A 26,360-nucleotide genomic window follows, 5' to 3' on the forward strand; every position below is an offset into this window, starting at 1 on the left:
TGTTTTTTTAAACCTTCATTTGCCGTTATGACTGCATTTGCCTTTCTGCAGATACACTGTCAGGCTACAGTCAGTGGGGTTAAATACAAGACCAGTAGAAGGTACAATAGTTGAGTCTGAACAGGGATCAGTAAAGTAGTAAACTATAAAAATCCCCATACAGACAGATTCTACAACAAATGGCGCCACAAAGCGTGATAATTAGCAACGGGTGCTAATTAGTTTCAACCAAATAATAAATTACTTTTTCAAAAGGAGTGACATTGGTTCCAAGGTGGACTTTAGGAAGTTGGGAGGGAGTATTTGGGGGGGGGGGGGGGGCTGCCTGTCTTTGTACACATGACAAAGACTATCAAACGGGGATTGGTGCGGGCTCACATCAGGGCTGGAATAAAACAGGCTAACTTAAGTGGTAAGAAGCTGAACACTCTCCACAATAAAAAAGATTTATGTAATAAAAATATAACATTTGTGAGTAAAATTACACTTAACAATAAATATGCCTAGGTAGACAATATATGCTTGTGGAAAAACAGGAAAACAAACATATTTCAAAACGGTATCAAAAAGTGTCTGAAATCATGTCATGTTTAAATGGAATGTATGAAGCACTACAAACAAGAAGTCAAAGGAAGGAAGGAAGGGCCGGACAGTCCACTCTAACATCCTGTTGGTCAGCAGATCTGACCAAAAAACATAAAGAGTAGAGTCTCACAGTGGCATCAACAATGCTGACTCTGCAGTTGGTCTTCTTTATGTGCCAACTTCAGCGTGACGGAGGAAAAAAATACACAAACTAGATAATGGGTAATGAATATAAATACCTCATTTAGGCTTTAGTGCATGTGTGCATAAATGTGTACAACGTGTGTGGTTATTGTGTGTGTGTAATGCTCTCGTCTATCCGACATGTGCGTGTGCTCAGGCATATATTCATGTGCCTTAGTGACCATCTGCGCAATGAAGAAACCAGTTTCCTTAATAGTGCAGGAAATGTCTAACTGAACTACATCGACAAGGTTCAAGTAATCCTGGTTTTCATCACACACACAGGCATTTGTGGCAACTCTCATCCAGTACATTTGTGCGCGCGCGCGCACACCACACACACACACACACACACAACTTGTCACTTTCAGGTCACACTGGTGTCGACAGATTTCTGATCGCTGTACGTTCATCTTTTTGGCTTTGAGCAGATACTAACATAAATCTCTAAGCTATATACAGTACAGCACATATATTAATTTTCTCATTTGAATTGTACTCTCTTAAATTATCTCTGAGGTTTGAAAGATTTAGGTCATGCTCCAGACAACGTTTCATTGCCAAAATATACTTAATATCTCTAATCTATCTCTCAATCTCACACAACACACACACACACACTTTTTGGATCAAGTGGTAATATGGCCTCTGTTAACTCCTTTTAGACATTAGAACGTAATAGAGACAGCAAATTTCATTGATAGAAACAAGTAATCACATAACCATCAGCTAAACCAGAAAACTGATCTAACAGTCTGTTTGCTGCTCTGAGCTGGACAGAAATCACATTCAGTAACTCTTCATGTCGAACGATTTGGATCTGTAAATTAGTGTATTTTCCATAACATACGATAACAATTTCAAGAATAACCACTAAAAAGCGCAATAACTGTAAAGTAGAGGAACTTCTTAAAGTAAAACCGTAGAGAATATAGGAAGAACAACAACAAAAAAGAACAAAAAAGTTGGCAGAATACAGTGACTGAACATCAGTGGAGTGAAGTGTTCTTTTGAGCCTTCTTTCATGCAGATGTACCATTCTTGGAGTGGATATTACAACTGCTTGTTAAAAACACAACAGTTGGATAGAGCTACTGACAAGGCAGCCATGTATGCATTCATTTGTAAGCTAGTATCTAATAAAAAGTGAAAGAAAGAGTACTCATGCCTGTCTGAGTAGATATTGTATAAAATATTGCAGGGCACTGCTCTGCAGGCATGCGCTGGGGGAGGGGAAGAAGGGGTGGGCGTTAATGGGATTGGGCAGAGAAGGACGGAGAAGAGACACGCATGTCAAAAAAGAGTGCTAAACCACTTTCCACCCCTTCTACCCCCAGTCAGTACATCTCTCTTTTTCTTCAGATTTTGTTCCTCCTCCTCCTCCTATTCGCCTCCTTTCAGATGGCACACAGATCTGACCGGAATGGGACCCTGAATGAGGCTGATGCCGCTGTTGTTGCGAGTCTCTGCTGCCTCTTACTTGCGCTCCTTCAGGTGCTTGTAGGACAGTGGTGTGACAGCTGCAATCTGAAAAAGGCACAAACACACAGATTTTACTTCCAAGTCTTCATCGTGCGCTTGTGCCAACAAAAGGAAGAGGACGAGACACCTTGCAATCATCCCAAATCATCAGAGAATAAGCAGCGATTGGCCACATATTGTTACACGTGAAAGTCACTAAATTTGCACCGTCCCCTCCATCAGACATAAAAAAGAAATCCGTGAAGGAAATGATCCCCTTTTCAATCAAGTATATTGATCTGTTGAAGCGCAGCAGGGGCATTGAACAGATAGAGGAGGTTAGGTCTTTCCCCTTGTGGTTTACCTTGATGTTTGTAGGAGGCCACCCGCTGACAGCTACAGGGAGAATAGAAATGCAGGTTAAGCAGTGAAAGCTGTTGGAAAAAATCCTGGTGCCATGTTTGGCAGTCGGTGTGTTCGATAGTGATTGATGGATGGAAAGGTTGTGATTTCATTCCCACATCCAAGGGGGTGGACAAAAAAAAACTCAAAACACCCGAGGACATTTAGCACAACATAAGTGATGCCCAGTCACCTCAACACAGGTGTGTTCATGGAAGACGTTGCTTTGATTATTGTTTTTTTTTGTTGGTTTTTTTTTACAAACAGACCAAATTTGTTCAATATTGATAGGACATTAAGATATAATAGTCAAATTATATTACATATAATTATATTAATTATATTATAATTATGTGTGTATGTATGTGTTTATTATTTTATTGTCTACCCCCTGTAACGCTGCAGCATCTGGGCTGAGGTTCCGCCAACGTCACATCATGCACTGAGCTCAGCACTGCACTCACAAAACGCATCCATTATTTGCCAGGAAAGTAAGCAGACATCAAGCACCAACACGGGTTTGGATGTGCACACAGGAGAGAAAACGGCCACGACCAAACCACCACGTCACAAACAGTACATGAATGTCAGAAAGTGGAGGAGTTATAGTCACAGACCAGCTCTGTTGGTTCACACTGAGAGAAGAAGACAAAAACTGACACCGACACCACACTCTCTGACACTCCGGGTCCAAAAATGAGATGGACTGAAATTAAAAACAAGTTTCAAAAGCACATGCAGAAGGTAAAGAAAAAAAAAAAAAAAAAAAGCATGGCATCCAAAGGGAGGCTGAAAGGAGCACGTGTCTACATAATTACATCTTTAACTTTGCAATATTAGGCCAAGGGATGCATTCAAATGCACCGATTGACCAGTTCAACAAAAATGTTGACAAAAATCGACATGGTAAAAGAGCATCTCTTCAGCCAGCCAATATCAGCTTAAACGACACATAAGAACACACTGGGTCTTGTTGAATGTGGTCTGCAAGATCAGTATGCCTTTGATTCCCTTGTTAAAACTCAAAGTTAGAGACGAGAACTGCTGGAGGGGTTGACTGGGCGAGCGAGTCATTGATTGGCTTAAATTGCCTGAAGGTGGGCTGGTACCTGTTTAAATGACAGGATTGGACTCATCTGAAAAGGTTCTCATGAGCAGGGGCCTGGCTGAAGACCGGGGAGACTGGAGGCCCCCCACGCTCGACTGAACCAGCTTCTTCTAGAAGGGCGAGGCAAGAGACACCAGTGATGTCACTACGCTGACAAACACACACACACACAGTCTCTCTCTCTCCATCTTGTGCCCTCTCTTACACACAGACATACAAATAAACAAAGAACAAACATATATATTCACAGAGACTTCAAAAGTGGACAGGTGGACAATGAAAACAAGTCCAGGTGCCTTTTTTCCCCGACACCTTTTACTTCCAATGATAAGTTTCAGGAGCCTTGACTTTGTTAAATTGGTCCAGATAATTCAGGGCTACTATCCTTGCATATTTCCCCAAAGAATGTACAAAAGAAAACACGCAGACACAGACAGACACACACAGACATACACAGACACACAGACACACAGACAAAATGCAATGCCCTGCGGGGATTGTGTTCAGGATCCAGGATGAAGTTGTGGACTTGAGCCTCATGCAGTTAAGTTTGGGTGCTTTGACGTGCTGCAGTCACCTGACTGGACATGCGGAGACAGCAGGCATGGGAGCAGCACAGGCAGCTGGGAGGAGACATTGACTAATACAACTGGACACACAAAGATGGGAGGACTGACTGCACGCTTTCAGCACAGACACCCTATCCTACTCCACACTGCTGGCAGAGATGAGCACACACCATTCCTCCCAATTTAATAAACATATATCATGAAAAGCACTAAAAGGGGGCCTTCCAAGGATAGCATTCCTTAAGTAGTAATTCATCTGAATTATAAGGTGTAATCTGTCCAACCGAGGGGGACTACAAACTTTTACAGACTACCAGCCCGAGTTTCTTCATAGGGTAAGGAAGGAGTCGAACAGTGGGAGAGGAAGGACACAACAAGTAGGAAACAAGCAAGTCTGGCAGACACAGAAATTCTGCAGGAAGAGACTTAAAGGATAAATGCTGACAGAAGGAAAAAAGAGACCTCAGTCACTCCATGAGAAGCTGTGAGTGCTAGCGGTCTGTGACAACATGAAGATAGTCGATGTCCCCGAGGAAGGAAGGCGATGTTTCATCTTTAGAGACAGTCCAGAGAGGAAGAGAGAAAAAAAATCAGAGGGTGAGATAGATAAGAAGAATGTGTTATAAGTGCAAACTCAATAGTAGCAGTAGAAAAGGTAGAAAATGGGCAAAATTAAAATGGTCAAAAATACTTGAAAACTACATTATACATTTATACATTTTTGATTACCTCTTTGCTAACTGATATAAAACGAATGTATACATTGAGCATTGTAATAAGCATATGTTGTTCAAATCAGCAAGCGGCATGGCTCCCCTCAAATATATGGACAACCTTTGGTTTTGTTTATTACTTTTCCCCAAATAAAAGAATTCGAGACATGAATTTGAAAAAAGAAACGAAAAAGTGGGATCCACCCAAAAGCACACCACCAAACATTTCCAGCTGTTTGGAAAACACATCAGCCTGATGAGGAGCAGACTGAAATGATCAAATGTGCCTGAGAAAGTCTTGAGAAAGAAATGTTAGACAAATCTTCAGATGTGCAATCATACCGACATATATATACAGCGTATGTAGATTGTTTGCATATATATTTTAGATGCAGTGGAAAAAAAAAGAAAAAAAGAAAAGCTTTTGCGTGTCTCTATCTTCATAGTTTGAGCCATTAAATAAAACAGCACTTGACGTTAACTGATGTGTCATAGCAGCCAGCAGAGGGCTGTTGGCAGTCAAAAATCTTGAATCCTTTTTCAGACAATTTGAAGACTAATTCATTCTCTGTTGTCCTTTGCCTCATGATTTAACACCACAGGTAAGAGAGGTGTGAGTGGAGGCCAACAGCTCTCACGACTGTACTACAGACCTCTAAATACATAAAGGATGGGGTCCTCTCACAGCCCCTTGAAGAAGAGAGAGAAGAAGTTAAAGTAGAGTGCAGATGTGTGTGTGTGTGTGTGTGTGTGTGTGTTTCAGCTCTACCTGTCGACCGTGGGGGCCGCGGGGCTTGCGGAACACCACAAGCAGGATCTCTGGCAGTAGGCTGAGCAGGATGAGCAGGATGATGACCAGCCAGGCTGACACCGAGCTCAGCATGTTGGCAAACACAAAGTACAGGCGCTGCTGCTTCAGGAAAGGCCTGCAGGAGAGGCAACACTTTAGTTTATACTGTCTGGGAGAGCTACTGGGTTTGAATAGAAATATGAAATAAAAACTAGGTACAGTTTTGCTTCCTAAATTGTTGTCTAACCATATTATTCCTCCCCAGAAGAAGCTGAAAAACACGTAGAAGGCCAGGGAGCCCCAAATTACAAAGTGGTTGATCCATGTCCAATGCCGTGTGTCCAGAGCAAGCTAAAAAAAAAAAAAAAAAAAAGAGAGGAGAAAAGTCAATGAAAGCAGGTCAAAGATCAAAAACACTTCAGTGTTCAGCAACCCATCTGCTCCAGACACACCATTTAATCAAATCAAATAAATAAACAGCGGGAAACTTACCTTTAGCGTTACAGTGAAGACAAGGACAGTGAAGACGATCGTTCCATAGGACCAGTTCCCAAAAACCTGGATTCAAATAAGACAAATGAGCAGATGTAGTGAGGACAATATGCTTCATCATGCAAGTTAATATCACGCCCATTTAGAAGGTAACTTGAACCCCACCTGGCCATTATCCTGCAGGGCTGGGTTACTGAACAAATATCGAACACCAAAGAAGAAGAGCAGGCCATGGAAGATTCCCAGTAACGTCCAGTAGAGAAATGGTCCCCAGCGTAACATAGCATTCTTAGCAATCTCTCTTAAGAAAGTAATGAAAGAGAAAGATCAACAAGCTTATTATCTTATCCTGCACATGCTCTCAATAATGAAAAGGGTAACCGTTAAATATTTGAGTAAGAAATGTGAACAGCTCTTCCTGATCCAAACAAACAGAAAAACTAAGACTCACATTTATAGAATGTTTGATGTATGTTTAATGTCTTCAAATGCTTCATCATATAGATTAAGGTAGAAACAAATATTGTAGATTTCAATAGATTTTGGCATAAAAGGGCATGTTTCAGGGCAAAAGGGACAACACTCCAAAAAACACAATGTTACAGAAGCAGAAATAGCAAACTACACTTGTGAATTTGTAACATTCTCATTTAATTGTAAATTTAGTTATAACCTAATGCTAAAAAGTAAGCTATAATGATACATCTCAGTCTACACCAGTTTGTTCATTGATATAATCTCTGTTAGCTTTTTATTAGTGACTGTGCAAGTATTTTGGGGTCTTTTGGCTTTTCTTTTCTTTTTGTAAATTATGTCTCTATTCGAAAATAAAAGATTGACTACTCAGTCAGCCAATCAAGTTATTACTCCTCAAAACAGTGATCCTAAATTCAAAACAAAATGAAGATCCTAATTTCTTTGACTGAAGGTCCTCTTTGATGAAAGTATACAGTGTGACAAGCACATCTACTGTACTATATCCACTGAGCAGCAGACAAGAACAAAAAAAAAAGAAAAAATCCCCAAGTTTACCTGTAGAGGGTAGCATTGTCCAGGAGAACCTCAATGAAAATGTGCTGCTCCAAAAGGCTGTAAGCCAGGATGGGCATAGAGGTGAAGCAGATGTTGTACATCGTCAGATAGGCCGCATCATACAGGGGCTGGGGAGGGGAGGATGGGAGCAGGAGGGGGAGGGGAGGTTGAAGGGACAGGGGTTGGTAAGGAGGAGGAGGAGGAGGAGGAAGGATGGGGCAACCAGGGGTTATTATCATGGAGAGGAAAAAACTCATACACACCAGCATAACTTGTTTCACAGAGCATGAGCACACTTGTATACATCTTTCATGTAGTTATGAAAGATCGATGTCAGGGGCCAAGTGGCATGAGGCAGAATGAAAAATTCACCCTCATCTTTCACACTCATACTAAAGCATAATCAATTATCTTACCAAGGATGATATCTATTAATAAGTACTGCATTGATTAATGGACATTTCCATGCCAGAAGCTATTTTTATAACGCAGTACCAGTAACACACTAAATATTTAGATTATATCATCTATTTCTCATTAATAATGAAAATAATTAATGTGTTCCAAATTATATCAATAATAAAAAAAATATTTGTCTTGTTTAAGCCATATGTTTATTAACAGTGTGACAACAATCACACATGTTACCAGGATTACATAAGATCCATATGCAATGGTGGCACAACATTCTCATGTAGTCCAAGTCAGTGTATAAACGTATCAGAGCTCAAACACCCTGGGGGTAGTGAGGGAGGGGCAATCTGAGGGAAAGACAAGGACGAGGATGTGTGGATTTCAGGGACACTGCCTCCTTTCATGTTCATAACATCTACTCACTTGCTGGGAATAGCCGCAGAAGAACTGGTACAAAAACTGTGGCAAGATGAAGCAAAGATTCTGCAGGCAATGAGAGAAAGAGAACAGGTTGACATTGTTGGACAAAACCATCAAAGACCATCGAATGAATAAGTCCCCAAATGATACCCAAAAAATGCCATATGATAATTTAGGTTCAAACTAAAAATAAAATAAAAATCTATTTAACTTGTTGAGATTCATTTTCAACAAGTTAAGTCAGATTTGTATCCCTTCATCTAAATGTTTCTAAATCAAGTGACTTTAAATGGGGAATCAGAGGCTTTGCTGAAACTCTATTCAAGTTCTGAGCTTAAAGCCTGATAAAAAGTCAGTGCGACCGAAGCATCCGTTCCTCCTACCTTGTAAAAGAAATATTGCACCAGGTGTGCAATGCGAACATAGTAGAGATGCCCATGAGCCAACAAAAGTTTCTTAAGGTGCTTGAGTTTGGGGATGGCATAATCACTGTTCCTCACCGCCTGCCGTCCCTCTTTACCCTTAATGCCTAGAACAGCCAGACCAAAAGAAATTACACACTACCTTCACTATATTTGGGACAGTGATTATAGTCAGCTTCAGGATGATATTTCTTACCAATGCCAACGTGAGCTTCCAAAATCATGCTGACATCATTGGCCCCATCTCCAATGGAAAGGGTGATTGGGCTGCCTTTAGAGTTCTTCACCATTTTAACTATCTATAGATGGAAAAGACAGCGGGGCGAGAAATGTATTCAAAGACTTACTACAAAAGTCATCATTTCACTTCTTTAATGACTGACGAGTTTCCACATTTGAAATTGACTGTTCCGACCTGAGCCTTCTGGAGAGGAGCCATGCGGCAGCACAGCACAGCGGTGCAGTTTTGACAAATCTGAAGGAACAGGTTCTTGTAGCGACTTGAGTTGGAATCAGAGGATGAGTTGAGCACCATTGACAGAGTGGCTCCATCTATAATAAAACCATAATCCTGATTGGCCAAAGACCAACTCCTACAACACAGAAGGGAAATGAGGTCAAGTTAAGATTCAGTTTGGTTACCTGATCTCCGAAATGAAAGGCCAAAGTATCACAAAATAATCTCAGTAACTGGGCTCAAATCATGCAAGTCACGGTACCAACCTGGTGACGCCTGCCTTCACTGGCGGGGCATCCTGTACAGCTTTCTTGTGGTACTCCAGCAGGAGCTCATGTAGTCGCTCTTCACGCCTCCTCGCTCCATCCTCTAGAGTACGCACTGTTAGCTCCAACAGCTCTGTGCTCCTCTGGAACAATCTACAAGCATAGCAGGTGGATTTTGCCGTCTCCATCTTGTCCCCCGTGAGGACCCAAACCTTCATGCCTGCTCCCTGCAGGGCTTCCATAGTCTCTGCTGCCTCCTCTTGAAGCCTGCGGAAAAGAGCAAAAAGGACAGAAATGAGATGAGTGAAAGATTTCTACATTAACTCCAAGACAAAATAAGTATCAGTAAAAAGCAAAAAAAAAATCCAACAGCCAGACAATACCATGAACATCAAGGTTTAACTTCTCAGGAGATCTATTGATTTCCATTGCAGCAAAAAGACAACGTTTTATGACACAAACCACAACCAGACTTTGCAAATGGGACTTAAATGAGGATTAGAGAGGAGTGACAAACACACATGTATAAGATGCATCAAATTCACATAATAATTCATAAAAATGTTTTGGATGCTGTGACATTTTAAAATCAAGAGCACTATAATATTTAATATCCAAGACAATAATTACACTTCAATGTAATTTAATTTATTATGAACATATTTCAAATGTGTTGATGCCTGCTGATTCAATAAATTGCTCCACTACTTTTGTACCAGTGTTCTAATTTCTTTTTTTTGTCTTTTATAAAACAATTCACAGCCTGTTTTTACACACTGGACTCATGAATTGTGGTACGCTACACAACCACAAGATGGCAGCATGAGCTCGCATTAAGAACCTCTGAAAAACGGGGACTTTCATGCTGTCACCAAACTACTGCATTGAAATTAGAAAGGCAAATTCATAACGTCCAAAAAAGAACCAGTAAACTAATGTCATGTGACAAGACCAGGAAGCACAAAAAGGCTGTTGTAAAACATCTGTGGAAGGAGGAATAATTGATTACAACAACACATCAAAGGCACCATCAGAAAAGAAAGTGATAGTGCCAAACTGTCACAAAAATAGAGTTTAATGACTATCTAACCTTTTGGCCTCTATTCATTTAAGGTGTATTCTGAAATATCTTTATATGGGGGCTTTTCACCCATTTCTCTAAACTTCTTGGCACAACTTCATTTTAGTGAAAGGGAGGGACAGGAGCAGCATGTGAAAAAATAAGGAAGACATTTGACAACTTGTAACTGTGACAACTGTGTGGTTACAGTGTGTTGTGTGATCACCCACCGATCTTCTACAGCAGTAGCTCCGATCAGACTCATTCCACTCTCCACTTGGTTGTAAACAGCCATTAGCCTCTCCTCTCTGTCCTGCAGAGCCAGTCGAGCTTCCCTCAGTCCTGCATCTGCCTGGGCGTACTCCTCTGCGCTAAGATGTTTGTAGGCCACACACAGCGTTCGGTAGCCCTCCTGAACAGAGAAACAGCAAGCAATATTACAAAAAGAAAACAACAAATGGTACATGTCGTGAAAATGTTGCAGCAGTTTGGAGATTTGGAAAGACGCGTTGGATTTGAAACCTACCGTCGCATTACGCTCCACGTGCATGCGTATCCTTTCGACCTCCTCCTGTCTGACTCGGGGGAAGATGGAAGAGTCTGCCCCTTTACAGAAAAGCAGTGTATCACCTGGGCACAGAAAAAAAAACAACCACAATCACAGTCACCCAACAAAATGACAGCTGAGGGCCAACACTAAATCACAGTCAAAGCCATAAACATGACAGTAATAACAACAACTCACCTGATTTGGATCTGACTATTACACTCATTCGCCTTCTCACTGGGTCAAAGTTCAATACGTGAAGCAGATCATACCTATGAGGAGTCGAAATAAATGATTTAGTTCACATGTAAACAGAAAAAATTGCTAAAATCAAAAAGCTTTGTGTATTACTGACTTACATTTCAACATCGTTGTTCCTGTTGAGAATTTTCATGGTTTTACTTTCCAGACCCAGAAATGTGAAGCCATACCTGCAGGTGGAGACAAATCACCACAAATGTGCCATTTACTGTATGTGCTCATGTGCTGTATGAATGAATGTTGTAAAGAAATGTATACCACCTCGTAAATACATTCTGTGATATTGATATTCTAACTACGTGCTTGAGACGTTACAGCCCATCTCTTACCTCATGGCACCCTTGACCAGAGCAACCTCATCAGGTGAGGAGGCTATGAAGCCCCTCTGCTCCTGTGGAGGATGGAGCACCTCTCCATCCACCTCTAAGCCATCCACCTGGTCTATCTGTCCATCCCTCAGGCCTTGACCCTGCTCTGTAGATTCCTTCACCTGGACTGTGTGACACAGACACAGGGCGCGCAGAAACAGCTCCTCCCTCTCCTAATAAGACAACATGAACAGGGCTTAATACAGTAAAACAAGATATGGTAAATAAACCGTTTTAGAAATAAACCATCAACCATTTTATTCAAAAAATATTTTACAGCCACACATGGAGCCGCACACAGAAGCTGGAGTTCAGATAAAGGCCCTGGATTTACAACCATTTATCTAAATTGACGTTTTATCAACATGAGTGTTGAAGTCTGTAAAGTGTTATCAGGTGCTCATGTCAAGAGCACACAGCTCCTCCCCCCCACCACCCCTCCTCCTCCTCGCCCCCCTGCATATGTTAACATCTCAAGGAGTCTGTACGTGGGTGACCTATGAAAGGGTCTTTCTGAGCAACGAGCTATGTAATGGCCATATGTTAATGCTTGTGTGACTTTTACAACAGATGGAGGGACACCACAACACCCACCCTGCCAGCTTTCTGCTGCAGTTTGCTCACAGGTCCATCTGTGACACAGAATCCGTCCAACTCTGTGTTCGCGTCCCGGTACTTGTACTGGAAGCCGTCGATGCAGCACTCTATGAACTCCATGTTATTCTGAGTGAGGGTGCCGGTCTTGTCTGTGAAGACATACTCCACCTACAGGCAATATGATTAAAACAAAAATAAGTGACTTATTCAGACCCATAAAAATTTTCAGTTTCCAACAATAATATTAGGCAATTACTTCCTGTATTAATCAGTTTAATGAAGTACCACCTTCAACTAAAGTAATCATCTGACAACCAAGTGTGACTGACCTATGGCAAAACTGTTTAAGTTAGAACCATAAAAACAGGAGATGTCATTATACAGGAGCCCTTACCTTGGTCTCATATGTTAACTTTTTTCCTATGTTTTAAGTGGTTGTGAACTATACTAGTATAACATAAAAAAAGCTCTGTTCACGGATTAGGGAAAACGGTAATTTTGAACCATTGAATTCTGACTTTGAGTGATTTGCACGCAAGAGTATTTTTGTTTTTACATTTTGTAGAGCTTTTCTTCCAATGTCATATAAATGTAAATTACACATGCACATTATTCATAGACTCTGCATATTTACTGTTCAGAAAAAGGCTTATATTTTGAATTTTTTTTTTTTAATTTTTTTATAATACCACCAGGGATATTTTCTCAGCTTTCTAAAGCCACAGAAGAACTGAAAATAAGTTCAATTACTGTAAAGATTAATTAAAGAATTGCAGATTTTTAATTACACACAGAAATGCAATATTTAGAGAAAATATTGCATCAGTGATAAACATCTCTGTCATTTAAGTGTCTCATTAAAATGTGTGTGTGTGCCTGACCTGTCCGAGCTCCTCATTGAGGTCCGAAGTGTTGACCAGTGCCCCCTCCTTGATTTCGGGGTCGAAGAAGTCTTTGTCCCAGGTGATGAAAAAGGACCCCAAAAACTTTTGCATCTCAACCGTCACATACATGGACACGGGGATGATGAAGTTGAAGAGCACCATGAAGGACAGGAAGTCAGTGAACATCTTTAGGTACTGTTAGAAAAAGAAAAAAAATGCGACAGGCACAAATTTGAATAAAATCTTATCTTGTGTAATCTTTTAAAATCCATCTCCACAATTCAGGCTAATGTAAGCAGGCTTAGTAATTTTGCTGGCAGAGTAGCATTGGCTCATTACGTTGTACTTTGTGTGCATAACCATACACAATGTGCTAAAGTTACTTTATACATACGACAAATATGAAGAAATGATGGCAGTCACAATGTTCACAGCTCATTGAGGGCAAGAGCAGAGAGTTAACGGCCAATGAAATGAACCATGTCACAATGTAGGTCTGCAGTGGCCATTTTGCAGTTTTATTAGAGTGGATCGGAAGAGGCCAAACCTTGTAAAACATTTTGATAGTATAGATGGTGCTCTCAAATGTTACAACTACAAGCCTCTATGGGTAAGTATTCATCATATTAATAGAGGCCGACTTCCACATGGTAATACAGTATATTGATGCAATGCAATCCTATTAGCTATTTGTCTCTCAGCAGTCATTCCGGTACTGCTCTAGACATTTCTTATTCCATTAAGCGAAGACATTTTTCCATCTTAGACTGTGTTTTCTATATAATTTTTGATCTAGTTTTGGTTCTTGGCTGTTTCGTAGTATCAGACACTCAATTTACAGTTCATTGTTTCATCAACAAGGACAGCCGTTTTAGCTGTTTTCTAAAATGTGAACTCACCAGATTGGTGTCCTTCTCTCTCTGGGTTTTCTCATTGTACCACGGTTCATCCTGTCCGGGCTTGCTCTGCCACACATACTTAAGTGTAGTGCACACCAGGGCCTTGCTCACCAATATGCAAAGGTACACCAGAAGGAAGGCATTGATAGACCTGAAAATAGAAGAAATCAAATGAATGAGTACCAAAGGTTTGTTGTGTATGTTAAACTTGTCGACATCTTTTCCTCTAAACTCACTTCTCCACAGCAGAGCGCTTCTGGGATTTACCCTGGTAGTTAAGAGCCATCTTTGTCTCCATGCCAGTGTAAACTGCAACACCTTGGGGAAGAAAAGGAGAAGAAGAGGGATCAGCACTTTCAATAATGAGCCATCTTCAGTAATATACATTAATTGTAATAATGCCAATATTATTTGACTCACCAAAGATCTTCTGGGTATTCTTTAAAGTTGACCCTTTCAGCAGTAAATTTTCTGGGCCCAAAGACCTGCAAAATCACATCAGTGGATCAAACTGTTTAGTCATATAGAAGCCATGCAATCCACACACTCCTCTATTGTCTAAAAGGAAACCTGGCAGGCAAGCTGGCATCACCTCTAAAATACGCAGTGACAGTACAGTACGACTGCAGTCTGGGCTTACACCGGTCCCAGTGTTCCTGAGAAGGACACTGGCATTTGTTTATACAGCCATTATAAAGCAGTCAATGATAAATGCCTATGGGAGTGCTTTGGAAGTCCTGCCAGCGTTGTTTTAATTTTAATGCTGGTCTGCGATGAAGGATCAATGGAATAATGATTTGTTGGTGATGCAAAGGGAAACAAATGAGTGCTTAATCAACCGTGTTTTGATTTGGCTCTCACTTAAAGTGGGCTGAGATGGTTGTGCATGAGTGCGCTCACCTCACTGCAGGCTCCTGATTGGACTTATAGATGTGCATACGACCAACAAACCTGGAACAAAAAAAAAGATACACACTCGTGATATCTGTTCAGCATATAATGCAATCTGTTACTGCTAGAGTGGATTTAAACCTGAGATATCCGAATCTGTTCAGAGTTCATTAACTTTACTTTACAAGTACTCCCTGACCTGGAATCAGGTGCAGAGGTTTGGAGGCCAGCTAATTACAGATGGTTAGCAAACAACACACTGACATATCCATTGACTCTGAATGGCACATCTCAAACAGCATACTGATGTCCAACTAAATGGCAACACTGCTGCTACTTGCCCCAAGGGGGAACCAGAGGCTGTCTATAGATTATGTAAAGATTTCAACAAGTAAATGAGAATCAACTTTGTCGTGAAGTGATCAGATTAATGGAAATAGGCCAGCCTTAGCCATTTCTAATATGAAACCAACCAAACATTAGCACATTATGGCTTGCAAAACCTCTCTGCTTAACATTCTACATGCTAATATTAGATTCATTTTGGAGATTTTCAACTGGTGTTAATCCATCACCCAGAATAAGCACAAGGCAACCCATGCTTGTGGTGTAAATCCGTTGGGACCACATGATGATTGCTTACTTGTAGAGGTCAGGCTGTGGCTGTTCACACTCAATGGTGGCGTTGAGAGATTCCAGATCCTTCTCTGTGTCTGGCACGGTGTAGTGTGTCTGGACAAGTGGAAGAGGCGGAGAGAGGCAGAGTGAGAGCTGTGACTGACTCAGGTCAAGTGATCATTTTAGCTTCCCCTACTTGTCACTCACAGAGAGTACAGGAAATTAGCAGGATGGAGGGTACAGTGAAACTGTGATGCACTTGAGCACTAACAGGCACAAACACATATTTCTGAGAAACTAGACAAATGAGAAACTTTCTTTAAGACAAGGGTGGTAATCAAAGATAATCACTATCTTTTCAAAACTTCTTCCAAGCCAAAATTATTGTTTAAAAACTTAGTAAAATTACAACCTAGCTATTCTGACGTGAGAAAGAGGAGGGCAGAAGAGCGGCCCATCTTACTTTATGGTTGGACTCTCCATCCAGACTTGCTGTGGTAACGAAACATGTGCCGTCATCTCGGCTGGACTGCAGCAGTATTAAATCACAGGGAAAGGTCTCGTCTTCCTCCACCTCCACAACATCCCCCACCTGAAGAAATACATCCAAGAGCCCCTTGTAAAGATACAGTTTGATTTGTCCCACTCCATAGGCACAATATCTGAAGAATTTGGTACAGGATAAGTGACAGAGATTTAAATAATCACAACCTTAAGCAATTTCGCCACCAGGAAGGAGGAGGACTCTAAAATAAACACAACTGTCACTTTCTTATCACGTTGTTATGGCAAAGGTGTAAGCAACTGGCTACTTAAAGAGCCAAGAAGGCAACTAATGCGGAGTCAGTCACCTTTTAGCTCAAACAATTACTGACAAAAATATCTCTCTTTTTGGCTTGTTGAATGTTTACTTCAGCCGTGGTCCCTTTAACACCAGGAGGTGGCCTACAGTTAACTTGTGTAAGCTCCTGTTGGGAGAGCAGCTGTCCAAACTTTTATACAAAGCTGTTAATTTTGAATTGATTTGATTTTGTTTGTTGATTCTCAGTGATATCAGCAGCAATAGCAGCACTTCAACATAACCAGGATTTATTTGGTTTACGTTAAATATAGAATAATGTTGTTTAGTGCATATTTAACTTTCGAAACTTCCATAAGTCTTTGAAAATACTACTACCTACAGCAAACACAAGTGGATTGCATTGGAGAAATAGCCTCCACACAATACCTTGGATACAATAATCACCATCACACACATGTTTGAAGATCTAATCAGCTCAGCAGAGCCGCATCTTCTCCTTTGTGCATAAATTCCAAACACAATCATGCCAAGCTGCCAGCATCTTCTCTTTGAGCTTATCTCTAAGGCATCATTTAATTGATTTTTAGTTAAGATGTGTGTACTAAAAGGTACCTTGATCTTCTCGCTCTCCTTCCGTATCCTCAGGCCGTCCTCTAGCACTGTCACTGAGTACTTATTCACCTCATTGTCAGCCTTGTGCCGTAGCCAGTCCTCATAGCCCTACGGCAATACGTCACAATCAGATTAGCGTTACTTGCTTAGTACAACAAAAAGTGCAAACTTTCACTGTCGCATTAGTACCAATGGGACACTGACAGCTATGACTGTGACATCAGAACTGACACACAGCAGAGGAGTGGCTGTCCAACTGAGGGGTGGACAGTGTCGGCTTTTGAGAAAGAAAAAGTTTCACAACCACTGCAGTAGAGGTGGAACAGAAACTGTCATAAATGCCAAGCTAAGTGAACAGAAATGTATGGCTGTGCATACGGTTAAATTTTTACACTGAAAATGTCATCATTATTTGAGTGCCGGCAGCAGCAGAATGGGATGGTGATTGTCCAGCAGTGCATTGAAACAGTATACCATGAAATAATACCGAGTCAGGTAAAAAAATAATTTCTGGGGCTGCAGCGGCAGCATGAGGCACAAAACCTAGTGTAGACTTCATAAGTACTTTAAGATAGTGATGGAGATGGAGGAGATGGTGCAGAGATGCAGAGGGTAGGGAAGGAAACCAGAATGTGTGCCAAGGCTGAGTTTGAGCCAGAAAGCAGGATTACAGTAAAAGGCGACAGGAGGAGAAAGTCTGGTTGAATGATGCAGAGAAATTATGCCAGGTGGATGAAAGGAGAGAGAAAAAGAAGGCGAGGCATTCAATGGATCGTCAGCTGAACCATACAGTTCAACTCGGCCTGACTAATAAAAGTCAGGCACACTGCCTTGGTGTCCCACTTCAAAGCCTGGCTGAAGTGCTATCAGTGCAGCCCATATATTTTCAGAGGGAAGTCCGCCCACTATTGTGCATTTCAAAGGCCCAGCAGTAGACTAACTGAGAAGCCAATCCTAAAACAATACATCTAAAGCTGGGACACGGCAGCAACAGAGTCAAAGAAACACACACTCCCCTTGATAATTTGTATCTCTGTAATAGACTTGCTCTCTCTACATTTGCTCACACTCCCCGAGAGCCAATTTTGTCTTCACCCCAATCAGAATTCACCAGCAGAGCACATTAATACAAAACCCAAGAGGGCATTAATCACATACTTTATACAAAAATCACAGCGCAGGGAGTTATGAAGGCTGGGGGATTTAAAATGTCATATGGAGAAAGAGGAAGTATATAATGTAATGAAAGACAATATAAGAAAATGAGGCCATGGCAATAGAAATCCCAATATAATGTATGTTATCAACACATTATGAAGTGTCTTACCTGCTTGATAGCAGTTACTGTTATCACAAAAAATAAGGGTAGGCCACTGGTGACTGGGCTGGTGGGGGTGTCCACTATCACCTATTGGGAGGAAAAAACAATTTCACTTCAGAGAAATGCAATGTAACCACTCAACAATAAACATTTGACCTTCAAACAGAAATGCTATGCATTAAATGCATCACTCCAAAGGCTCACTGCAGCATGTTGCTGTGGTTGCAGCAGGAGCAGTCTGTGGTAATGGTTTCGAAGGTTGGGGAGAGTCCTCTAAATGCAGGGTGTAGTCTCTGTCGTTTCTGTGAGGCGTTTCTACTATTCCCCATATTTGTTCATCAGCAGGAGGAAACACAAGGGAGACATTTACATTTAGGAAGGAGCTGAGGGAGGTTCTGGACCACAGAACTTTTAATCAAGTGTACCAGGGACAGAGTGCTTAATCTGCAGGCATGCCAACACTTCTGTGTCTCTGCCAAGGCACTGAAGAGGGCCAATGGAAAGCTTTGTCAAATTCACCTTACCTGCCTCAGCTGTGCACGAGGGAATCTACGGGGGGGGTATGCGTTTCATTTTTAGGCATGTGTGACCAGTGAGCAGGTAATCCCAAACAACCATTTTAAGAGCAGCACCTGACCGAGGCTTCCAGCTACGCTCCAGTACACAAACAGCCTTATGTGTTTGTGTGTCCCTTAAAAGCACGAGACGGATTTACCCTGGCATTTCCGATCCTGCAGAATGCAGGTCGGTCTCCCCCTGAGCTGGAGTGCAAATTACAGCACGCATAGACACGACACATCCAGCTCATTGATATTCTGTCCAGGAGCATTAAGTGTCAGATAGACATCAGCTCAATTGAGAGTAGGAGATGCGTTTTTGATGCAGTCTCCAGTGTTGTTCTTCACCTGTGCTTGAACTGAGAATGAAACAAACCCGCTGCTCACTCGGTAATCGCGGTCAGACAAACACAAAGTCACATTGTGTACCCGTTCGAACACCTACAAACACACACACACACACACACACACACACACACACACACACACACACACACACACACACACACACACACACACACACACACACACACAGAGAATGTACAAAGGCAGTGAGCTAGTAGCCTATCCAAGCTTTACTGGGATTACAATTAACTGGAGGATAAATCAATTACAAAGCAGAGATGGGCTAGTGCACATCAACCGTTTGGAGAAGTGCAGATTCAGAGAAGAGTCGGCATTATATTTGTAGTAGTTGGCGATTCCGGTGAGACAGAAGCGAAAGTAATAATACTGTCGCAGTAGCCTCAGGTGATGCAAGCCAGAGATGAGAGTACTCAGTGCTTCAAAAGAGCAGTGTTCGTACACGAGAATGGTGTACCGGGCTCTGTGTTAAAGACTCTTTAGATCTCGCACATTGCTACAGGCAATTGAATGCCTCTTGAGAAAGCTCAGTTCACCCTGGCAATGTCAGCAATGACCAGCATGACCAGGGGCCTCATTTTTAACCGCTGCATACGCACAAAACAGAGCCTGAAAAAGCCGTAAAAACGGTAAATAGTGGGCAACTGTAAGCAAACTCCGACCCATCCGTACGCACGTTTTGGAGATGGGGAAAATTGCCGACAGACGGAGAGGTGGTGAATTGAAACCAGATTGTAGAAATGAAATGCGACAGACAACTTGATACGTATTACGAAGCCTCTGACACTTTTCATTTCAATTCATGGGTCCACTTTATCATTAACATTCGAACCAGCAGGATCATTTTTGCTCGTGACCTATAATTATTCCATATGCAACTTTGAACTGTAAATGATAGAAGCAAATCTATAGCTCGCATTTAATTCCGCTCATATCCTCCACCCCATCCACTAACACCTCGAGTTCTGTGTCGGAAAAATTATATTTCCGGATTTTCCTCTGCGTCGTTTACACGATTCACCAAACTGATCCACATGGCTAATTTTATATGCATCAACCTCTATAATATGCTTTGCATTGACCATTTATGGTTGAATGTAGGCGTGTTGAAGGCGGGACATGAGGCTGATCTACGTGGGTGGTGTGCAGGCTTTTATAAACCTGAATATATTTGTTTCACGCATGCCGTTTTCTGCCTTTGTGCGCACGTACACTTTTAGTATGTATCCCACGCAATGTCTTATAAATGAGGCCCCAGATCCTCCAAGCTAAAACACTTTCCTAAGCATTGATGTAATGAATACTGGAGGAAGGTGATGGAGCACTCGATATCCCACATCTTGTGTTCACATGACTGGATTTAAATTTGTCTAATCACAGAAGGAAGAATAGCTACTAGACGAAGCACTGAGAACAGCATGTCCCTCTGATGCAGCAGCCAGATGGCCAAACCCGACACACACAGCACACAGAGGATGCTTTACAAAGCTGACTTTCAGCCTAAATGTAGCTTGACTTTGATTTATCTTTGGCAACTTTTCAACAGATGACTTTTTTTTTTTAAATTAAAAAAAAAAAAAAAGTTTTTTTAATTTAAAAAAAAAAAGAGGGAAACTGGCATCTTTTTTTAGTATCTGTTCATCAACAGTGACAGAAAAAAAAAACTAAAACACTGTTTTAAATTAGACTTGACAGGCTTCACAGACATTACAGTATCAAGGACAACCTTCTTTTATGGAAAAGGATGATTTTCCTAATTGACCTTTAATGAGTCATTAAAGTGTCAGTGCAATTTTTTTTATATTCATAGTTTTGTGCTGTGTTTTGTTTAATCCACCAATCACCAGGTGGTGTTTCCTTGTTTGGAAAGTTGATGGTTGTATTTCAGGAAGTGAAGCTTGATCAGTTCCAGGTGTTGTTGGCTAACAGTTTGTTTTTTTAAAATCCTGCTCAGCAACATACACCAGTTTCTGTTTTGCACAGCTGAGGAATACTCTCTTGTTTCATGTACAGCGTACAGTGAATAAAGACTGATGATCAGCAAATAATTAAATTAATGTGCATAATAAATAATGGACAAACTGGGCATATTGTTTGAAAGCATGTGTAACTATAATTCTCACAATAGCAGCACCTTAGTGGGGTTTTTTTTTTTTTTTTTTTTATATATAAAGCAAATAGTATCTATCTGGGACAATGCAATCTTCTCAGAAAACTAAAATCTGCACCAAACCTTCAGCTACTGCACTTTTGCCAAAAAACACACCATTCTCCCACAGCTTGTGTTTTACAGTTTATCTGCACTGTATTTACTAAATCCCCAACAAACTTCCAAATGGCCAAATACCTTCCCTCCACTGCACCAAATACAAAGCCAAAAAAAAATCTCAGCAAAAGGAGTGAACTGGTGTACTGCTGCTGGTGTGATATCAGAGCAGCAGAGCAAAGCAGCACAAAGCCCTTCATCTGAGCCGGGAAGTGTGTCAGAGTGAGCGACAGAGAGAAGGTCCCAGGGCAGCAATGTGGGTCCTGGTGTCCTCCTACCCCTTCACCCTCTCTCCCTCTCTCCCTCCTATCACCACTTCCCTGACTCTCTTACAGCGCAACCCATTCAATCAAATTCAAGCAAAGACATGCAGGGCTATTTATAGGAGAGAGTGGTGCTTTTTTATCAGCCTGTGTCTATTTGTGGCGCTCAGAAGTACAGAGGGCTTCCTGACTGCTGACGTCAGCAGTGCAGTGCAGAGAGATGGGGGTTATGTGAGACAGAAAGACTAGAGAAAGAGACCAGAATGACAATGTGAGACAAAAGAAGGACAGAATAGAGTCAGACATTTGGCTGTTGGTGGAGCATTTGCATGAAGCCACTCAGGGGAAATGAGAAGGTGTATTTTGGTCTATGTGATGCAAGTGCAAAATGAGAGTACAAGCTGTGTACCTGTTTCTCGCTCTGTGATATAATAGCGAGATGCATGGGAAAAGCGTAGTGCTTAGAATAAGGAGCCCCTCATGAGAGGCTGGATTAGTGGAGAAATGCCAACCACACTGCAGCTTGGGTAAACACCATCAGCAAACCCAGGACACCCACTGGCTCACATGTCATGTGCACAGGCACACATTTTACCACGCACCCTTGTGTGTAGATGCAGCAATAAGCAGCTTGTGTAAGTGATGCAAACACGCTTGGTGGTTTACTTCCACATAAGTGTGCTTCATTAGCTCAGGATAATTTCACACACTAGCTGTCAACTGAAATATCCATCAATTATATACATTAATTGAGGATAATACAGAGTTAAACCACACAAACTGAAAAGTAAAGGCTGAAGTGTCAATTGTAAATTGAAGCTGAAACAAAGGCTGGGGAAAATAAACACCCCCCCCCCCCCCCCCCCCCCCCCCCCCCCCCCCCCCCCCCCCCCCCCCCCCCCCCCCCCCCCCCCCCCCCCCCCCCCCCCCCCCCCCCCCCCCCCCCCCCCCCCCCCCCCCCCCCCCCCCCCCCCCCCCCCCCCCCCCCCCCCCCCCCCCCCCCCCCCCCCCCCCCCCCCCCCCCCCCCCCCCCCCCCCCCCCCCCCCCCCCCCCCCCCCCCCCCCCCCCCCCCCCCCCCCCCCCCCCCCCCCCCCCCCCCCCCCCCCCCCCCCCCCCCCCCCCCCCCCCCCCCCCCCCCCCCCCCCCCCCCCCCCCCCCCCCCCCCTGAGATTGACCTGCTTTACAGAAGTGCAAAATGTTCAACAACCTGTGGAGCTCAGGTCAAAGTTACTATCTGTTTTTTTCAAGACAACTTCTCAATACACACCCACACGCGCACGCACACACACACACACAGTTCAAGCTTTAAGGGGAAGCTGCTGCAATTTCACACCTGCCATGAGCATGAAGGAAATGGACAAGTTCTCACAACTTTGCAAACAGGCAACACCCCAATCATGTTGATGTGTCAATTGTATACATAGTGTTGCCTGAAAAAACACAAGAGCTTCATACACAGGACCTGATTACACATCATCACAGTCCCATACACGAAGATACACGAAGTCATAATTTAAAATGGTAAACAAACTTTTTTTTTTTGGGGTTGCTCTTACCTGTACCAGGAAGATGATAAGGAAGTAGAAATTGGCAATTCTTCTAAACTGTTCAAAGAGGTTCTTTGGTAGAAAGTTCCAAACTGTATACTGTGGGGGGAAAAAAGAAAAAAAACATGTATCTAAGCCGCAGAGAAATAAAATAGGTATTACACTTTGTGGACTGCTTTTATGCTGCTCTTTGCTCTCTAATGTTCCCATTCTGGCAAGATGTTTTTAAACCAAATTTAGGGAGGTTAAAGAAAGGCTTGGCATGGGGAGCGAGATTAGAGACATTCAATACGGCCAGACTCTTGCATATGTGTGTTATGTTTGAGCTGGGGAAGGAAAAGAGGAAGGCAACTTCAATAGCTTGGAGTCTCTGTTGTTTGTACTGCCTTGGGAGACAGCCCTTGGGGGACCACAGGTATTCCATTGATTCGGATAAGCGATTTATCTCCTTAATTTGGCTACCCTTGAACGCAGAGCCAATGAACTTATCAGGTTGGCGAGTGTTTTGTTCCGTTTTAAGTGGCCGTGACTGCTGATACCATTGGGGCTGAAGCCACGCTTTTATCTGCTTAAAATCCCTGAGAGAGAAGGCTCAACAATACCCCGCTGGTAGGGTTGTGCTGCGCAACAAAGTACCAGGGTGAAAAACACAAATCCAAACAACACATGCTTGCATGCAAACTTACACACACACACACACACACACACACACACACACACACACACACACACACACACACACACACACACACACACACACACACACACACACACACACACACACACACACACACACACACACACACACACACACACACACACACACACACGGAAACAGCACTAAGGCAGTGTTTATAAAGGGGAATGTCTGCACGGGGAGAGGGTTGAAATGCAGCGGCAGCAGAATGACCCATCTCATTTTTCCAGAAAGAAAGGAGAGTGAAAGTAATGAGAAAAGGGGGGTGGCAGCAGTGGGGGTGGCTGAGTGTGGTGGTGCAGTAGTAAGGAGAGAGGAGAGGTGGAGATTGGTCATTGCAGAGTGCAAAAGCAACAGGATGATTGAGAGCAGATGCATGGAGGAGCATAAACACTACAGCTGGAGTAATTAAAGCCTGTTTACCCATGTACTGGCAGAAGCCGATTGATTGGCCTTCCCTCACTGGGACCCTCTGCACCACTGTAAATCCTACAGCCATCTTACTCTTACACAACGCTTCCTCTTCCCCTCATCCCTTTCACCTTACATATCCATAACACACAGCCAGCCAGCACCTGTCTGCACTTGGCGTTGACACAGGGCTGAGGGGTAAGACTTGGGGGTGGGGGTGGGGGGGAATCAGTTGGACAGTCTATAGGAGCCCAGGGGAACCAACCAAATTGCCCACCCTTCAAGTACATTAATAGCAGCCATGTATTTCACTGCCACAGTCAGTCCTCCCGTGACAGACAAATAATGACAAGTATGCTGAGAGGCAGTGGGAGGAGGAATGAAGAAAGGGAGACACGGGAATGCTCGGGACTGTTCAAGAGTTCATTCTGCATTCAAAGTGTTAAGTAAGAGAAGAAAAATGCCTGAAGGCAGGGGAAGCACAGTACACAGATGAGCTGAGCAACAAACAAAGCTACATCAATTTCATTTTGCCGTATGACCACACGGCCGTGGCATATGCGCGAGTGCGTTTCTTACCTTGGACGACACAATCCTGTTATCGGAGAACTTGGGTGGAATGAAAGCCTCATTGGCAGGACATGACCGATGACCAACGTAGATAGTCCTACTGTCTACTCTTTTCTCATCACCACCAAGCTGGAGGAAAAAGCAGGACAAGGGGTGGGGATAGGAAGAGACAAACAGAGAAAGAAAACAGAGGACACGTTAGTTCTTCTCTTCACTTAATTCAACTAGATATTGTGCCAGCCCTGTTACATCTACAAACACTAAAATGTGCATACAAAGAACGGAAGTTACTTAAATGTGACCCATCATCTGAAGCATGGGGGAGGTAGAACAACTCAGTGGTGTCCTGTTATTTTGGGGGTAAACCTACAAACACAAAGGAGTTTTTGTTGCCATAAGAACTTTAGAGTCTGATTAGGTCTAAATTCCACTCAGAATTAGGAGATTAGAATTTCTACTGTGAAGCAGTAAATTAAAAAGACTTGAAAAGACCCCACTGGAAAACTGTTGAGCACAAGCCAATAATTCAGGGCACGGAAAAAAAAAAGTATGACAAGGGTCAGCAATGGTGATTGTATGGGGCAGCTATAACTTAATTTATTCTCTCCCATGTGGTCACTCATCAATGATAAACATAATAGATGTGTGCAGCCAGCCAGGAGAAAAATGCTTTGCTCAGATTTATAGGTTCAGCTTCTTTGTTGTGATTGAGGACGCATTGTGATATGGGTTATACACATATGCATAGGAGCACAGTAACTCAGGAACCGGGTCAGGAGCCAAAGGTGTGCTGGACTCACCTCAAAGTGAAGTGGCCAGGACATTCCTCTTCCATAAAAGGCAGGAAGGGTGAATCACAGAAGCCAGGTCGGTGTCATAACTTCAAAGGAGTACATAAATCTCCAAAACAATTATATAAACAAACCCAAAAAAGGAACAGAGACAGAAAAAGTAAAAGTGATAAACTATCAGGGAGGCCTAGAGATTATTTGTCAGCCTCTTTTCTTATAGGAGCCAACATTTCGAAATTAACGTTCTTTTTATGGGTTGCGACATTTTTTTTATTACATTGTTCTGTAAAAAGTTATCAAGTTGAATTGTTATAATTTTATAACATTGGCCAAGATACAAGATTTAATGTAGCTCAGTAACATCTGGCCAATACCCAGTCTGTTTCATAAGGCCATGATCAATGCCAATAATGATAATTAGATTAGTGCATTGTTACTGTGATGATTCACTGTCACTACATAGGAATTTTGTGCATCCAAATGTACAACTGCAGGCCAAATGCAACCTAAGAGATATGGCCTACACTTTTCTCTCAATGACCTCGGTTTCTTTCCTGACATCCCACACATGAGAAATCCTCAGGCTTCCGGTGGACAGCTACAACGACTGGAAGATCCCGATAACAGCAAAGCTGGTGTCCTGGTTCAACCTATGCGACAACATATTTGCCTCCACCTCCTCTTCTTTCTCACCCTCCAGCATGTTCCTTATCTCACAAT

The 26,360-nt window shown here is 42.4% G+C and overlaps 1 protein-coding gene across 9 annotated transcripts in view; it reads right to left on the reverse strand.

Annotated features, from left to right (window-relative positions):
* The window catches only part of atp11c (ATPase phospholipid transporting 11C), a 39,785-nt gene continuing 13,425 nt past the window's right edge, over nucleotides 1-26,360 (reverse strand). For 4 of the 9 annotated variants that reach the window (XM_069694346.1, XM_069694339.1, XM_069694340.1 and 1 more), the window contains 30 exons: nucleotides 24,859-24,978; nucleotides 23,181-23,270; nucleotides 18,181-18,261; nucleotides 16,854-16,961; nucleotides 15,903-16,031; nucleotides 15,465-15,553; nucleotides 14,831-14,881; nucleotides 14,351-14,415; nucleotides 14,167-14,248; nucleotides 13,931-14,081; nucleotides 13,029-13,226; nucleotides 12,145-12,315; nucleotides 11,512-11,723; nucleotides 11,281-11,352; nucleotides 11,120-11,193; nucleotides 10,901-11,004; nucleotides 10,605-10,786; nucleotides 9,315-9,581; nucleotides 9,007-9,184; nucleotides 8,788-8,890; nucleotides 8,553-8,698; nucleotides 8,173-8,232; nucleotides 7,336-7,463; nucleotides 6,469-6,604; nucleotides 6,304-6,369; nucleotides 6,059-6,162; nucleotides 5,791-5,947; nucleotides 3,741-3,849; nucleotides 2,594-2,625; nucleotides 1-2,295 (listed from right to left, as the gene is read on the reverse strand). In XM_069694346.1, the coding sequence (XP_069550447.1) occupies nucleotides 3,745-3,849; nucleotides 5,791-5,947; nucleotides 6,059-6,162; nucleotides 6,304-6,369; nucleotides 6,469-6,604; nucleotides 7,336-7,463; nucleotides 8,173-8,232; nucleotides 8,553-8,698; nucleotides 8,788-8,890; nucleotides 9,007-9,184; nucleotides 9,315-9,581; nucleotides 10,605-10,786; nucleotides 10,901-11,004; nucleotides 11,120-11,193; nucleotides 11,281-11,352; nucleotides 11,512-11,723; nucleotides 12,145-12,315; nucleotides 13,029-13,226; nucleotides 13,931-14,081; nucleotides 14,167-14,248; nucleotides 14,351-14,415; nucleotides 14,831-14,881; nucleotides 15,465-15,553; nucleotides 15,903-16,031; nucleotides 16,854-16,961; nucleotides 18,181-18,261; nucleotides 23,181-23,270; nucleotides 24,859-24,978 (3,429 nt within the window). In that variant the 3' untranslated portion in view covers nucleotides 1-2,295; nucleotides 2,594-2,625; nucleotides 3,741-3,744. Of the gene's footprint in view, nucleotides 2,296-2,593; nucleotides 2,626-3,740; nucleotides 3,850-4,770; nucleotides 4,862-5,790; nucleotides 5,948-6,058; nucleotides 6,163-6,303; nucleotides 6,370-6,468; nucleotides 6,605-7,335; nucleotides 7,464-8,172; nucleotides 8,233-8,552; nucleotides 8,699-8,787; nucleotides 8,891-9,006; nucleotides 9,185-9,314; nucleotides 9,582-10,604; nucleotides 10,787-10,900; nucleotides 11,005-11,119; nucleotides 11,194-11,280; nucleotides 11,353-11,511; nucleotides 11,724-12,144; nucleotides 12,316-13,028; nucleotides 13,227-13,930; nucleotides 14,082-14,166; nucleotides 14,249-14,350; nucleotides 14,416-14,830; nucleotides 14,882-15,464; nucleotides 15,554-15,902; nucleotides 16,032-16,853; nucleotides 16,962-18,180; nucleotides 18,262-23,180; nucleotides 23,271-24,858; nucleotides 24,979-26,360 lie in introns of those variants that run through there. The other 5 variants (XM_069694342.1, XM_069694341.1, XM_069694345.1 and 2 more) reach the window with 5 other exon arrangements.

Source organism: Brachyistius frenatus, unplaced genomic scaffold, assembly GCF_029030835.1.
Source record: "Brachyistius frenatus isolate BFR_SWC_R1_liver_20210118 unplaced genomic scaffold, ASM2903083v1 Contig_17, whole genome shotgun sequence".
Taxonomy (NCBI): domain Eukaryota; kingdom Metazoa; phylum Chordata; class Actinopteri; family Embiotocidae; genus Brachyistius; species Brachyistius frenatus.